This window comes from Prinia subflava, chromosome 1, assembly GCF_021018805.1.
Source record: "Prinia subflava isolate CZ2003 ecotype Zambia chromosome 1, Cam_Psub_1.2, whole genome shotgun sequence".
In the NCBI taxonomy this organism is placed as follows: domain Eukaryota; kingdom Metazoa; phylum Chordata; class Aves; order Passeriformes; family Cisticolidae; genus Prinia; species Prinia subflava.
The window spans coordinates 83,043,847-83,059,199 of NC_086247.1; the positions used below are offsets into that span (position 1 = coordinate 83,043,847).

At 35.8% G+C, this 15,353-nt stretch overlaps 1 protein-coding gene across 3 annotated transcripts in view; it reads left to right on the forward strand.

Moving 5' to 3' along the window:
- The window catches only part of RELCH (RAB11 binding and LisH domain, coiled-coil and HEAT repeat containing), a 77,240-nt gene that overhangs the window by 14,445 nt on the left and 47,442 nt on the right, over positions 1 to 15,353 (forward strand). For all 3 annotated transcript variants that reach the window (XM_063400701.1, XM_063400708.1, XM_063400717.1), the window contains exons 2-8: positions 2,240 to 2,329; positions 10,269 to 10,340; positions 10,450 to 10,505; positions 10,615 to 10,728; positions 12,709 to 12,912; positions 13,002 to 13,093; positions 14,089 to 14,397. In XM_063400701.1, the coding sequence (XP_063256771.1) occupies positions 2,240 to 2,329; positions 10,269 to 10,340; positions 10,450 to 10,505; positions 10,615 to 10,728; positions 12,709 to 12,912; positions 13,002 to 13,093; positions 14,089 to 14,397 (937 nt within the window). The remainder of the gene's footprint in view (positions 1 to 2,239; positions 2,330 to 10,268; positions 10,341 to 10,449; positions 10,506 to 10,614; positions 10,729 to 12,708; positions 12,913 to 13,001; positions 13,094 to 14,088; positions 14,398 to 15,353) is intronic.

The window sequence follows — 15,353 nt, forward strand, 5'->3', positions numbered from 1 at the left end:
GACAAAGATTGTGATTACCCCCTGCTTTTTTGTAGGCATCTCGGTTTTGGTGGTTTGTGGTATTTTCAAGAGGTTTTTGGCTTTGGCAAATAACGTTGTGGTTTATTCCTTGGGTTTATCAGTTTTCAGAGGATAACCTGGGCCTCTGAAGTGTGCCACTAGTCATATAAAGAAAAGGTTGTGTTGCTTATGGCTTCGGATGCTTCAATAATTGTGATGTGGTTGACCTAAGTTGAAAATGTGAGGATTCTCTCTCTGATGTTACGTTGCTTCTGGTCATAGATCAATTAGAAAATTGATCTGTTAACATGGTAAGACTGCAAGAAGGAGCAGTTTTATTTCTGCATTTGCCATAGCAGTGCTGGATGTGAGACTTGGTTACTTCTCTTCAACATGAGCTTTTCACTAAGATCTCCATTTGAATGTTGTCTTGAATTTGATTTCAAAAAATGATCTTGTAGCTCACAAACAAATAATTTGGAGCAGTATCTACTCATCACGGTGCTGTGTCTTTTCAAAAGTCAATTCTAAAGACTCATACTGTGCATGAATTAGTGTTTACTTTTGAACTTAATCTCTTCAAATGTGATTCCCACTGGTTTATTTTCACAACAGTCTATTTTCCAAAGGTGCTGTAAAAAGAAGAGCTTGTACTGTGTTGCTAAGTTATGTAGAACAGCCTACAGAGAATTACTAAATCAGATTACTGTCTGAAAATATTGCAGAGGGTTAAGACTGGAACCTGCATGTGAGCAATGATAATGTTTAAAACCAATGACTGAGTAGAGACTCATTGAGGAGCACCAACCTGTTTCATTGTTTGCATAAGAAAGCATTGTGACAAGAAAAAACCCTTCGGTAGATATAAGGTGTCATATTCTGTATGTCCATGGGACAGACAAGATTTTCAAGCAAGTCTTGATGTTGTGGAACTCAGCTAGAGTTGGTAACTTTAGTATCTCTATATCTTTTAAGAATGCTTTAATCAGTCTTAATTCAGGTGTTCTTATTTGAGTGCAGTGCTGGTCTATATGTAGAGAGGATATCACACAACCTTACAGTACAACTTAGGCACAAATATACAAAGAAAGTCACTAATAGATTTTTTTTTTTTTGGTTTTTCTTTTTTTACATAATGCAGAATGGGAGGAGAGGTTAAGTACTTAATGATGTTAGTCATGGCAGAACTTGACTGACAAGTGATGAAATTGCTTCTATTTCCACTGACACATAAGAGGTTTTTTGACAACTCTGTGGAGTTTGTTCTTTGTTAATATGACAACAGTTCTAATGTAATTAAAATTATTTCTGAAGTGCTACATAGAAATTAATTTCAAAAGAAGAGGAAAGATAGTAATGTACTTAATATAATTTCTGCATGTTCAATTGTGCTAGGGACCTGTTCCATTTGAGTTCTGTTACCGAGTAATTTGTGCGTTTTTATAACAAAAAGGTGAATATCTGCTTCAACAGACTTAGCAAAACTGCATTTCAGTTGATGGTTTTTTCTTTTGCATTCCCATGAAATGAAAAATGTCAAGATCAGATACAAACCTTATGCTGGTTACTTAAATTTCTTGTTTTTTTTTTTTTTTTTTTCTTTCTAAATTAAGCATTTAATTGTAGAGTGTGACTATTATACCTGCAGTAGCATGAACTGTGCTTCCTTTGCTTTTGTTAGATACTGTGTTCCTTAAAACACATTAAGTAGGTATGTACTGAAGTTAAAAGCTAGATCAGGAGAGATATAAAAAAGTATTTAGTCACGTTAATGTGCCTTAAAATACTAAAAATGGGAAAAGGAGCTAGAGTATTTGAGGCAGTTATAGATTTGTTAAATGGGAACTGCTTGAAACTTGTCACACAACAGTTTGGTTTGTTTTACATTCTCACCTGTGTGTCCAAGCCAAAGTCCCTGGCCCTTGTGGAAAAGGGGAAGTGCTGCAATGCTTTGCTCCTCATCTGCTGTGGGCAGACTATGCCATCTTTCAGGGAGAGCCAAAATCTCTTACAGTCTGTTCAATGCACTTGCTATAGTGGTACGTTTTTTGTTCAATTTTACTGATGTACTCTCTACTCACAGACCTTCAGAAAATGCAGTAAAACTTGAGTTTTGCAGAACATGTAGCCTCCAATTTATAGTTTTTGAAATGAGATGCTGTTTTGACTTTCTCTATAAAAGACAGGCAGCTCTTCAGGATTCTTTCTGATATCCTTTTTTTTTCCCCTACCCCTTAAGATCGTGCTGGAAGCATCAGTACTCTTGATTCTTTAGATTTTGCAAGATACTCTGATGATGGCAATAGAGAAACGGATGAAAGAGTAGCAGGTAAGTGTTCTATGTTTTACGAACCACAGAATGTTAATTTTACTGTTTATATTGTTGTTTGTAGCATAAGTATATTTACATCAACATGTCTGAGGGTGACAAGATTTAACTGAGGTGATTTAACTAGTTGCTTGATGCATCATGCACCATCATGCTTTAGACACTTGTGCTGTAATTACTGTAAATATTCAGGCAGATGTGCTTGTCTTTGATTCCAGATGTCACCAGTGCAGAAACAGGCAATATACTTGAAAATTGTGCCCAGCCATTGACAACAGAACTGTATCTTGATACTGCCTACTGGCTACTACTGTTGAGCTGAGACATACACTAAATTACATAGTGGTCTGTGACTACTCATGAGTGAGAGCTTTCTGACATAAAGATCTATTGCAAGTCTTCTCTTAAGTATACCTTTCCTTGAGATCAAATAAGCACTTCCAAACCCAGAGCAAATTTGGGATTTACTCAGTTCCATAAATCTTGTTTGCTACAAATCTGAATTCTAGTGCTTTTCTCTCCTCTTTGATTCTTCAATTGTATAAGATTGGTTTAAAGAAGCGTCATTTTTTGCCTTTTGTCCTGAGCCTTTTGCACTTTTAATTTCAGGATCTATTATATCACCAAAGGCAGAACCTTCTGTTATATTTGAAATTACTTTAGTAACCACTTTTACATGTGATCCATGTTTCTCTCTCCAGGTTTTTTTCCAAGTTAATATATAAGTTATTCACAACTTCCACAAAGAAACCCATAAAAGCTCTCTAGAAATGGCTACAGAGCTCTGTTTACTTCTTGTCAGTTAGTACTGCTCAATATCCTGAGCTCGTGGAAGTTGTCCATGCTGAGACTTCTGCTCACATGGTTAAGCTTTATGAAACCTGAGGTGATGCAAGCTGCCATGTCTCTCTTCCACCCTACTGTCTCTACTGTGCACCACCAAGCAATGAAAAGGCTGATGAAACATAGTTCTGTAAAGCATCTTCCTTCTGAAATTTCATCTCTGGGTCAGTCTGAAATGGTGGGAAAATCTAATTTTTCTTACCCAGCCAGTGTTACTGAGTTAAAGGACTGGATTAAATTCACAAACACAAAGCAAATCCAGGTATTCTGGTGTTCTGGTCTAGAACTATAGGAACTTGCTGTTCTTCAATTTATATGGACACTTCTCGATTCTTATTACTATCTAGCTACTTGCTTTTTCAGTATACATAGTCCTTTTCAAGGAGGCAATAGTTGTTAATAGAAAACTAATCTTCTAAACAAATTGTGTTTAAGGAGCCCAAGCATTTGTCAATTGTGTCCTGGAATGCAAGGAAGAAACAAGCAAAATCCCAGTATTGTATTTATTTTCGTTATCTTTGTAGATTTTTCCTGGTTCTAGTCAGTATTTCTTAGTGATAGTGTTACTGAGAGAGCTGGTTTGCTTTTTGCTTGGAGCTGTCCTTAGAATTGGATTAGAGATGCTTACAGAAAACACAGACCAGTCAGAATTGACATCCAGTAGAACCAGTAATCTGACAAAACATAAGTAACAAAATATTGATTTCTTCCAGTATGAAATTAATATAGACGAAAAACAAGTATTAAGTTTAAGTAAATAGTAAAATTGATCAATATTTTTGTTAATTTCTATATAGTGATTGACAGATGTCATATGTAATTGATGAGGAAATTGTATGTCAGGATATTCACAGTTGTGTGTTCCTTTAGAGATGTTCTTCAAAGGGTTCCTAAGAAGTAACATAAGAAGTTGAACAAAGTAAGACTAAGTATTATTTCTGGATGTTTGTAAAGATGGGAAGTTTTTAAAAATACTCTTTCTACTTAAAATTCTGGTTCGGTCATAACTGCTTAAAAAATTCTACCTCAATCCTGTTTAAAGCCATCTTCCTGAACAATTTCAAAAACTGATAAGTATTTATTTTACACATTAAAACATTATGTCAACAGAGGTTTCAAAATTTTGCAAGTCCAGTTCCTTCTTTAAACAAACTCTAGCTTATAACTTCTGCTTTGGAAGTTGTTCTTAGCTGGAAATGTACTTTGAAACGTAACTGGAAGTCCATCTTATTTCTTCTGAAATTCTTTCTTTTCAGTTAAGAGCTTTGATGCTTAGGAGATTAAAATTCTAATCTCTTGTGAAAGCTTGGGGCCATATCTAATAGTCATATTCTTCTTTTGATAGTTCTGAAGATGACGTTTGAATAGTTTCTCTTTGTAAATGCCTTTCTCATGCTGCTGTCTTTGTTTTTTACTGTTTGGACGGAATGTGTGATTTCCATATCAGTTCCCTATCATATCAAATGGAAGATAGGAAATAAATGCACATCAGTCACTAAATGAAACCGGTAAACAGGTTCCAAGTCAGAAGGACTTCAAAACTGAAGTTATAACATATCCACTTTACAAATACTTTTGTGTCTTGGCAATGTTAGAAAGCACCACATCAAAAAATGTGTGCATATATCATCATCCAAAGCCACCATATTCCATTTGCCCATTATGAGTAGTGGTAGACTTAGCTGCCATATTTTTTTTTGTTTTAGCAGTCCAAAAATTCCTGAAAATAACTGTATCAAATCTTGTTTGAAATTGATTTCAGTATTTAAAAACTATTAGCTCACTTCATTCCATCTGGCATTAGAATCAAAATTTGGCCTAGAAGCAAACGTGTTGAAGAGCTGCTGTGAGCTTTTCACTTGAGAAATCTGAAGTAGCTTCCTTCTAGAAGGAAGCAAAGTGAGGCCCTTCTGTAATATTATCATCAGCTTGACTGAAAAGATGCAAGTCACAGAAGCCAGGCAGGATGTTAAGTATGACAAAACTAACTGCAATTTAAAAAACATACATTTTCTTCTGTATCTTCCTGATATTAATGAAAATTCGATTTACGTAACAATTTGGATACATTTGTAATCCACTAAGAGACGAGAAAAACCAAAATGAATCCTTACAGCTTGCAATTTACTAGATGGAAACAACTTGTTCTCCAAGACTGGTAAGTTTTGAATCCAATGTCATGTATTAAGTGCTTGAAAGAATTGTTGCTAGGATAAACCCGGTACTGAAGGATTTGTTAGATGTAGTAGACCTCCTCCAAATACTCATCATTTCCATAAAGCAGCTAGAGAATAGGAAACCTGCTCCCTTTCTGTGTAATAAGGGTATGCCTAACTTGAATACCCACAGGATTTGCTTTAAATAGGTTGCCTGACATTCAGTCTAAGAAACTGAATCTTCTGCCACATCTTAAATTTGCTGTGGTCTAAATCCCCTACCTTGCATAATTCAAAACGTTTATTATTGCTAACCTCCCTTTGACATCAACTGTTCTGAGAATCTAATAATGTTAAAAACACATCCTGCATTTTCAAAGATAAAATTAATTCTTATAATCAAACTCCATTTCAGTCATATGTATTCTCAGATTTCCCTGTATTTGCATTGATTTCTAGTGAGTCTGTGTGTCTCTGATGAGCAGAATAAGATTTGAAAGGAAGCAAAGTTCAAAAAACAGTTCTTTATTTTTTAGTATTTAATTTATCTAAACTTAGGTTCACAGTCTCTACTCTTTACAGGGCCTTTTTTTGAGTTTGTTAGTAGGCACTATTAAATTGTGCACACAAAATCAGGGGACAATCTTCTAAAAACCAAACAAAACTAAAAAACAGAACACAAAAGGCATCTGTAGTACAACAATCACATGGTCCCATTGTGTGCACTTTGTTCATTCTGAAAGCAGATGTGGTTTTGTCTTCCCATTACTTGTCTTAAGCCCTGTGAAGGAGTTGTAAGCCTCTTAAATTTCCTTCCAGGCTGAAGGTCTCCAGGGGCTGAACCTCAAGCCAAGTCTGCTGTAGTTCAGGTCTTCTCTGTAGGTGGTCCTGTCCCATTAACTTCAAAGCACTAATGAGGCTGCTGAGTGTTGGCCTGCCACTGTTAGACTGACAAGTTCTCTGTTACTTGCTTGTGAACCCTCCTGCTAGTCTGGTAGTCATCTCCTGTGCTGAAGTTTCTGATTCGGGGCTATTTATGTCATGTGCTGAAGTGTTGCACATTTCAAGGCCACTTTTTTTCTTAATACTTCCATCAGGAAAGTCGGAGTTGGGAAGCCTCAGGTCCTGAAGTATGTTTGGGACAGTGGCTTCATTGCTAGCTGTAGTCAGAGAATTTAAATTTCTTCTGATTGATTCAAAATGTATGTACAGATTCATCAAATGTAATGGGATGTCATACGTGTTTTAGAGGGCATGATTTAGGACACCTGGAGTTCTCCATTTACTGGGCAAGGAGGAAGGACTCAAAATGGCAGTTAAGGAACAACAAAGCTTATAACAGTATGAAAGTGAGGAAAGATGGCTAAGCACAGGGGCCCTTGATACCTCACAGGAGAACTACTTTTAAAAGAAAATGTCCAAATGCAATATAGTGGCTTCATAACATAAAACTACTCTTCTACCATTATCTGAAGTACTTACTACTTCATAGTGCAGTATGCAAAAAAAAATCTGGCAAGGTATTCTAAATACAGAATAAATACAAATATAATTGGAAATACTACTGCTCATACAACACAAGTGCTGGATGATTTTAGAAGTATTGTTTATTTCCTCAGCTTCTTGGCTTTGGCTCAAGAAGACTGCTGTTCATGTAGATCTCAATTAGTTCAATCCCAAATTGCAGGTGGTTCTTCGTAGGTAACTTCTCAGTCTATGATCCAATAACTTATGAAATCATTAACAAATGTGAATCAATAGAATAAGACCCTTGAGAAAGCTTAATTTTGAATTTTCAAAGCTCAGCAAACAAGCTACTCATTCCTGTTGTGCACTTCTCTTTTAAGGTGTATCAGATTAGCTGCATGAAAACTGAAACATTTGAAAATGGCTGCTCTGAAAACCTTGGTCCAGTGCATTGTTGCTTGCTTGAAAGATTTACCTATTTTAAGTCAGGCTTTGTAATTTTTTTTTTCAGGATGGTAGCTGTAGTGATTAGAAATTTTTAATAAAGAAAAAGCACAAGAGCCATTGAAATTTGTTTCCTACCCTAAGGCAAACTGAATTGTTCAGAAATGCCCTTTCCTTGTAGGACGATTACCCAACCTCAATGTTCTAAATTTCTGTTCTTTGCTTTCCTGGTGCAGAGTATCTGATTCTTTCCTTTCTTAGGCTTTCTGCAGCAAAACATTTGTGCATTATTCTTCAGGAGTGTCATCTCCTTCACCAAGTGCTGGGAGTTCTAAGCGTTATCAGCCCGGTCTAGCATGAAGTTAAACTTTAGCTTGGCTTTGTCAAAGTTTCTGAAGGTGTAGCTTCAGCTTTGTAACAGGAGAGGGGGAGAGGCATCAGGTCATTTGTATTAAAAGTCAATAGTTCATAATGGTTACAAATAAAGGGGTTAAAGGTTGACTTTTTATTGAGGAGGAGAATGTTACAGAATCAGTAAATAGGGACTGCTAGTGTTGATTTCATTGGTAGTAGACATGTTGTATTAATTAATTGATCATTAATTAATTAATCATTATATGTTTTGGCAGATCACATTTCAGTATAACTTAAAGAGCTTTTAATCACAGTTAAATATTTGACTGAACTTAATGTTATAGCTATTTACAGGTATGATTGTATAAACACCTACAAAGTGCTTCAAATAAAAGCTACATTTGTGACTGACTTGAAGGCATCACGGTTTGTATGATGGCAATTATGGTGCCATTAGTAAGATTAGATGAGGTACAATTGTAACAATGCTGTGTTGTGGTAGGATTGTGTGGCTGTTGAGACATGCTACCAAGTATGACAGCTTCTCAAATATACTATGTCTAGAATTTTCTACTATGTAACAGAAACATGCAGCAGAGTAATCTACTTTTAAGGTTGAATGGGTAAAGTCCTCATGACTTGTAAGAATTTTCATCATCGTCACAGTTCACTAAAAATCAATTCTTGCCGTCTGACATGGGTTTGTCTGACATGAGTTTTTTGGCTTTCTATGCCTTCAGACATGTCTTATTTTCCTTAATTGGGTTCCTGAGTTTTTATAGTTTGCATTGTTTTTCCAACTTTTTTTATTATTTATATCATTCTAGTGCAGGGCACTCCTGATCTGCAACTGTTCTGGTCTTTGAAAATACTTTACAATGGTAAAATGTTAACACATAGTCATTTCCATAAGAAAAATTACTTAATTTGGGTTCTTTAAAATAATCAAAAAGTAACAAATTAGTATCTTACAACTGTGAATAAGTAACTCAAATGCAAGGAAGTGCTAAAATTAGGTACTTACTTTACCATGAGAGCGTTTTCTAACTTTGTTGCACAGAAGTATTTGCAGATCAGCATTGCTGAATACTAGAGAGATTTTACATATTTTATTCATTGTATCCTCAGTTGCGCTTTTGTATTGCTGCAGTAAAATTCTGTGCATCAAACAAGTTAATTTCATGTAGCAAATGTGGTGTACTGTAGTAACTCCTTCAATTTTTATGCAGAACTGCAAACTGAGTGAATCTTTTTTCCATGAGTGCTAATTAGCAAGAGTCTTAGTAACAGATGCTCAAAAGAGGAACCAGTTTTATTTGCAGCCTTCAGTAACATTACTTAGCAGCAAGGGCCAATATAGTGTTTCTGCTGTGCATTGTGTTCTGTGTAAATATTTCAAAATGCCATGTTAAATTGTTTCCAGGCAGTGATTGAAGATCTCATTGAAACTTCCTTGTTAAAAGTCACTACAACATTTTTCGTTTGTATGTGAATAAAGTAGATATTAAACTATTTCTAAATAGATCACCTAACACTTAAGCATGGTAGTGTTCTCTGCTCATCTCTCCTAGTGAAGAGACCTTCCTTCTGGGGACCATATTTGAGTGTGATTAGATCAATCTGAGAATTAGTGGAATACATCTATTTATCTCTTAAATAGATTTCCCTAGATTTTCTACCTGTAAATGACTGTTAAAAGAACATTTGCTATATGTTTTAAAAAGGTCCAGGGGGTTCAAATTTGAAGCCACCATATACATAAGACCTCAGCATCAAAACACAGGAAATCCCAGTGCACACAAATCACCACTGGCCCTTCTTGGAGGAAATACTGGAACATGAGAAACAAATAACAGTGACTAGAGGAGCAGAAAGGTGAATAGAGAGTGGAGAGCTAGAATTAAGGCTTTTTGAATTTAAAGTTGACTCTAGGTCTTTGAAAATCAATACAAGCTTTCAAGAATAAAGGTGCGAAGACTTTCTTTCTTTCAAGCTTTTTTATAAGTACTGCAGAAGAGCTGCATTTTTGGAGTGTTTTTGGTCTTGTGCATCTCTCATTTGATTTCAGTGAGCTGAATTCAAAATCCTAATCGACCGTAGAACATTCCTAAAACTACACTGTTTTAAATAGAAATCTAAAATTACATTATTCTTTTTAGTAAGATAAAGTACATTTCAAGATCTCCCATTTAAACTACTAAAATTTTGGTGTATGAGCTTATTTTCCCAAAAAAGTCTGTGGTTTCAATGGGACTGTACATTCACTTCATGGTTTAAGCTTTGCTACGGGGAGCTTCCTCTGCTACCATGATATATTTGCTTATTTAGATCTGTGTTCTTATTGCCCATATATTCGTCTTGCCCCAAAAACCCGAAACATTTGACAGCATCAGCTCCCAAATATTTTCCCAAAACCTTACAGCAGGTCCTTGTCAGACAGCTTGAAATTTTGACTTAGCTAACCTAAGGCCAATGAAACTATGGAAAATGTTCACCAGTTTGCTTTCAGACCAACTCTGCTGCATGTGTTCATAAGTTCCATAAAGATTGCATGCTTTATGTTTAATACAAACGGTATCTTTTTTTTCACACCCATCCTTGCTTTTTATATTTTATTTTTGTTTCCCTTGCCTTGGTTGGATGCCTGTGTGTGTTTAATCCAAATCCCTGTCCAGTCCTGGAGTTTGAACTACGGAAAGCCAAGGAGACCATACAGGCCCTTCGAGCCAACCTGACTCAGGCTGCAGGTGGTGTACATAAACCTTTTCTTAAGTCTCTACTTTGAACAATGTAGAAGTAGCTGAGCTCACCCTCTGTGAGAGAGTAAAATTTAGTTACTTCTTTTTTCCTCTCCAGAAAATGAAGTTCCTTTGCAGGAACGAAAAAACTATAAATCAAGTCCTGAAATTCAGGTAGGTGGCTGGTGATAAATGAACTTTGCATGGATTTTAGTATGAACGCCCTTCCATAGTTGGAAGGGAGATAAACCAAAGATCTAGTATATTTTCTTTTTTTTTCCAGGAGCCAATCAGACCTCTTGAGAAAAGAGCTCTAAACTTCCTAGTTAATGAATTTTTATTGAAGAATAGTTACAAGCTTACATCAATAACATTTTCAGATGAAAATCATGATCAGGTAAAGTTTGCTTGTGAGTTTGTTCGGGGGTTTTTACACGCCTCCTGCTTTCCATATGCTGATCTTGTCATAAACTCAAGTGAACTTAAGTGATTTTTCCTGTGCATGTGATTTGCTTCATATATATGAGTACCCTAAAAGTTAAATATGTTAGCATTTTCATATATAAACCATGGTTTGAAAACACAGCAGTTTGAGCAGTAGTTTCCCAAATTTTGTAGGAAGGATACAGAGTGTTGCATTCTTTAAAGGAAGCAAAACAAGAAGTGAAATACTGTGAGTTAGATATTTTCTTGTGTTCTGGTGTGACACGCATTCAGTTAAACTCAAGGATCTGGATCTCAAATGTTATCTTTGCCTTGGATCCTACTTAGTTCAGGACATACCATTTACTCATTGGTTGTCTTCTGGGCGTGTGTGAGTGTACGTGATCACCTGTGGCATTGAGTACAGTATTGAAGAAGCTCTTGGTAATAAGGTGTTATCCTAGATCTTTCCCAACATAGCTGTGCTTGGATGCATTTTTCTTAAGAAGAGATAAGTTTTATCTCTGTTGGCTTGCATTTGATGGGAAGAACATCTTGGAAAGAATGTTTGGAAGGTTATAATTATGTTCTCACTGTTTCTGGGTATGAAATACCCAGTAACATCAACACCCAATATGTATTCATCACAAATCTGGAATATTATCAGAAGAATTAAATATAGAATTTCATCCAGTTTTATCTGCAACTGGTCCTCCTATACCTTTCCTATGTTTCATATCCTAATCTGTAAAGCAGATATGTTGTTAAATAGAGATTCTGAATCATCCTGCACTGAATATTTGCACCTAACATCCTAATAGTTGAGAATACAACCCCCAAAAGAGAAAAGATGAAGAATTTATTTTATTTGTATTCTCAACTGAGAATGTTGTGTTGCAAAATAATTAGCAAAACAAAAGCAGAATTCTTAATTCTAAAAAGTAAATATAAACATACTGCAATTAACGTAAAGTAGGCGCATTTTTTTTCTACATTGTTCACATAATTCTTTGAGAAAATAATCTTTCTTCAAATAAGTGTATATGACCAGGCTGTGGTAAAAATACAGTGAAGACTGGGAACAATAGGAAAAAAGTTTCAACCAATATTTAATGTCATTAAAGAGATCATCACAACTCCTGTGTCAAAGTGCACAAACTTATTTGTAGTTTGGACTGGAATTCTAACAGACATGGAATATTCTTGTACTAATAGAATGATAAGATGTAAATGAGAAAAGGAAGAACATAGAGTGATCGATTGAGAGAGGAGGCCCTTGTAGTGTTTGCACCTCACTGTCAGTCATCTGCAGAGCCATTTGAGCTATACAGGACATCAGGAGGAATTTCTTCATGGGAATGTTAAATGTTGGAATGGACTGCCCAAAGAGGTGGTGGAGCCACTTTTGCTGGAGGTGTTCAAGAAATGACTGCACATAGCACTTAGTGCTCTGGTCTTGTGTACATGGTGATGATCAAAGGTTGGATTCCATGATCTCGGAGGCCTTTTCCAACCTGAATGATTCTATGAGACTGTGACTGACAGCCTCAGGGAAACTACACCTGCACTGGTGAATGAAATGGGAACAAACCAAATATTTCTGCCTTGTATCAACTGCATTGGCTTCTGCTAGAATTTGAGCAATGTTATTTCTGATTCTAAAAAGTGTTCATATCTTAGCAAGAAAAAAAAAAGTACCTTCCAATGTGATTGGGGAGGTACTCTCTCTAGTACTTTACCTGGAGCTGCCTTTACAGTGGAACTGCTTTGGTTCACGAAGTGGATCCTTCCTCTACTACTGTTTCTTGCTGAGTTAAGCTTCTATCTGATTTACTACAATGCAGTCTTGATGTGATTACTTTGCTATTGCATCACCTGTGGTCAAATGAGGAAAAAAAAAATGAAAATAAAAGGAAGTATGTTGTATGCTTTAATTTCTTTTATTCTTTTGAAGGATTTTGAACTTTGGGATGATGTAGGATTGAACATTCCAAAACCTCCTGACCTGTTACAACTCTACCGTGACTTTGGAAACCATCATGTTACTGCAAGGGATGTGGTGGATGCATCAGTTGGTGTGGAAGATGACGAGTTAGAGGCTGATACTCCTATACTTGGGACTGTCCCTGTGTTTGAAACAACACCACAGTCAATAGAAGTAAGATTGTACAGAAGAAATGTTACAGCTGCTTGATGTACTACGTAACTTTATTGTACTAAACTCTTTTGTTTCTGTCTTGTTTTTAGCAATGTTTAATAGTGCAAAAATTAGAAGATCAAATTAGTGTGTTAAACAGTGAGAAATGGTCTTTGATGGAACAAATCCAAAGACTTGAAAGGTATGTACTTATCAACCTACTTGACACTTGATAAATGTTGGATAATTTTTGACGTTTTTCTAACACATACATGAAACCATAACTTAGATATAGTTAGGGAACTAAATATAGTATAGAGAATTCTTCAGGGGAGGGCAGTCTTTCCTTTTCAATACCTAGTATTTGACTTAGAAAAAGTCAGACTGACTGATTCCCTATTATGACCTATATAATTTAATTTTGTAACCAATTTTGTTCTTTCAAAGTAACTTTATTTCTTTGAGAACAATCGCTTCTCATCTGTTTTACATAGATTTTTTCTTCAATTAGCTTTATGTCACTCCTTAGTGTGTACAGCTTGCAAACTCTGTGAGAAAGATGCTTGTTTTAACATTTGACATCAACAGTTTTACTTTCTGAAGAGCAAAACTGGTGGACATGACAATATCTTTAATAACAACAAAAAAAAACAGATACGTAGAAGTTTGGTCAAAACATATCATTCTGTAAGCCATAAGATATCGTTCCTCTTAAGAAGTTTACTGATGCAGCGTGTGGGAAAGTGCATAAATTTTAAATGACTTTATTGACTTGCACAGTTACCATTTCAAAGCTAGATATGATAGTACATATTGATTCACCACTGTAGTGTTTGATGTTTTGCATCCCAGATAGAGTTCTGTCGTGTGACAGTTTGTGTCTCAGTGCTCAGATTTCTGCCAGAAGGGGAGAAAACTGTTGTTACTAGCTTGTTTCATTGATTCACTCACTCAGAGTGCAACATTTTTCCTGCTACTAATTATTTACTAAAGTGCTCAATGAAACTAGCTTCTTTGAGCAGTCTGTGTGATGAAAGTTATTTCTGTTACAGGAATTCTTAAACATACATGAACTGAAGAGGGACCTCTTGAGTATGTTGAGCTCTTCAGTATGTTGTCTTTATTTCTGTGCTGCGGCGTGATTGGAACAACATTTGCATGAAAGCTACAAAAACATTTCATATTTTGCTTTTTCAGTGAAATAGATCTTCTCAAGAACGAAAACTTTGCTGTGTCAACAGTTTATGGTGTAGCTCCCCATCCTTCTTTGAAACAAGTGCCTCTCACAGTCTCAGAGGACAATGGACGGTACTTGGATATCAAGAGCTCTGAGAGTGACAATAAACATGGAAATGTTGAGGAAACAAGCCTTGCTTTATCAGCTGAAGTAGATTCAAGGACTTCTAAAGATGATATGCTAAATTCTGTGCCCTCTAAAGAGACAGAGAAACTGTCCTCATGTGCTCCATCATCTAAAGCTGCAGTCCACTTTGATAAACCTAATAGGTTAGTGATAAGCTGTAAACTGCATGCTATTATATATCAAATATCATTTGTGTTTTGAAGGCAAATAAAAGATTTAACATACGTCTAGGGTACAGTGCTGATATTTTTATATTGTTCCTAATCTCTTTAGGAAGGAGTACATATGACAAACCTACAGTTTTAGTATTAAGTTTCAGAAATTCTTTTCACTTGGTACTTGTTTCTAAAACCAGCTGTTTGTTACAACAAAAAAATAGGTAAAATCAGAATAGTGAATGGGAAGACAAGAGAGTTCTTTTCTCTTCGGTTTTAATTTCTTAATTCTCTTCTGCTTGAAGAGTTGTTGGGAAAATTTTTACTGTTTCTGTGTAGATGTGTATAACTCTCCTAGAGAGCAGTATTATTTTTCATTTACTTACTTCATAATTATCAGAAAGGTATCTAATGGCATACTGCTTTTTTGAGTTTTGATTTTGGGGCAAGCCTTTACTGGGTAGCTATGATTCTTTTAACTAAAATAGGGTATTCATGTTGTGTTATTGGAGACTGAATTTGTGCTTATAAGTGTTCTTGAGAAAGCCCTTTCAACCTGTACAAGTGTTATAGTGAAGAGGGGAAGTGGCTTGTTCATTAAGTGATAAATAAACTGCTGTAGTCATCAGGAGTAACACGGACCACAAACATAATGAGGGTACGTACAACTTGTAATTGTTACCACTGTGGACAAAGATATGCAAGTAGCTCACCTTATGATCTTACTATTGCTGTTCCTATGGAAGCAGGCAGCCATCCTGCTTTGTCTTTTGACAGTTCTCTTAGCGAGCTTTTGCTGGTGTTGATACTGTGAATTGTTTCTAGGGTTACCTTTTCATCTGAAAATACCAAGTAGAAATCCATGTGACATTCTGTGCAGGTGGAAGAATAAATACAAGCTTGTAGTGGAGGGCAGAAAAGGAACACCCGAAAAGGAGTTGCTA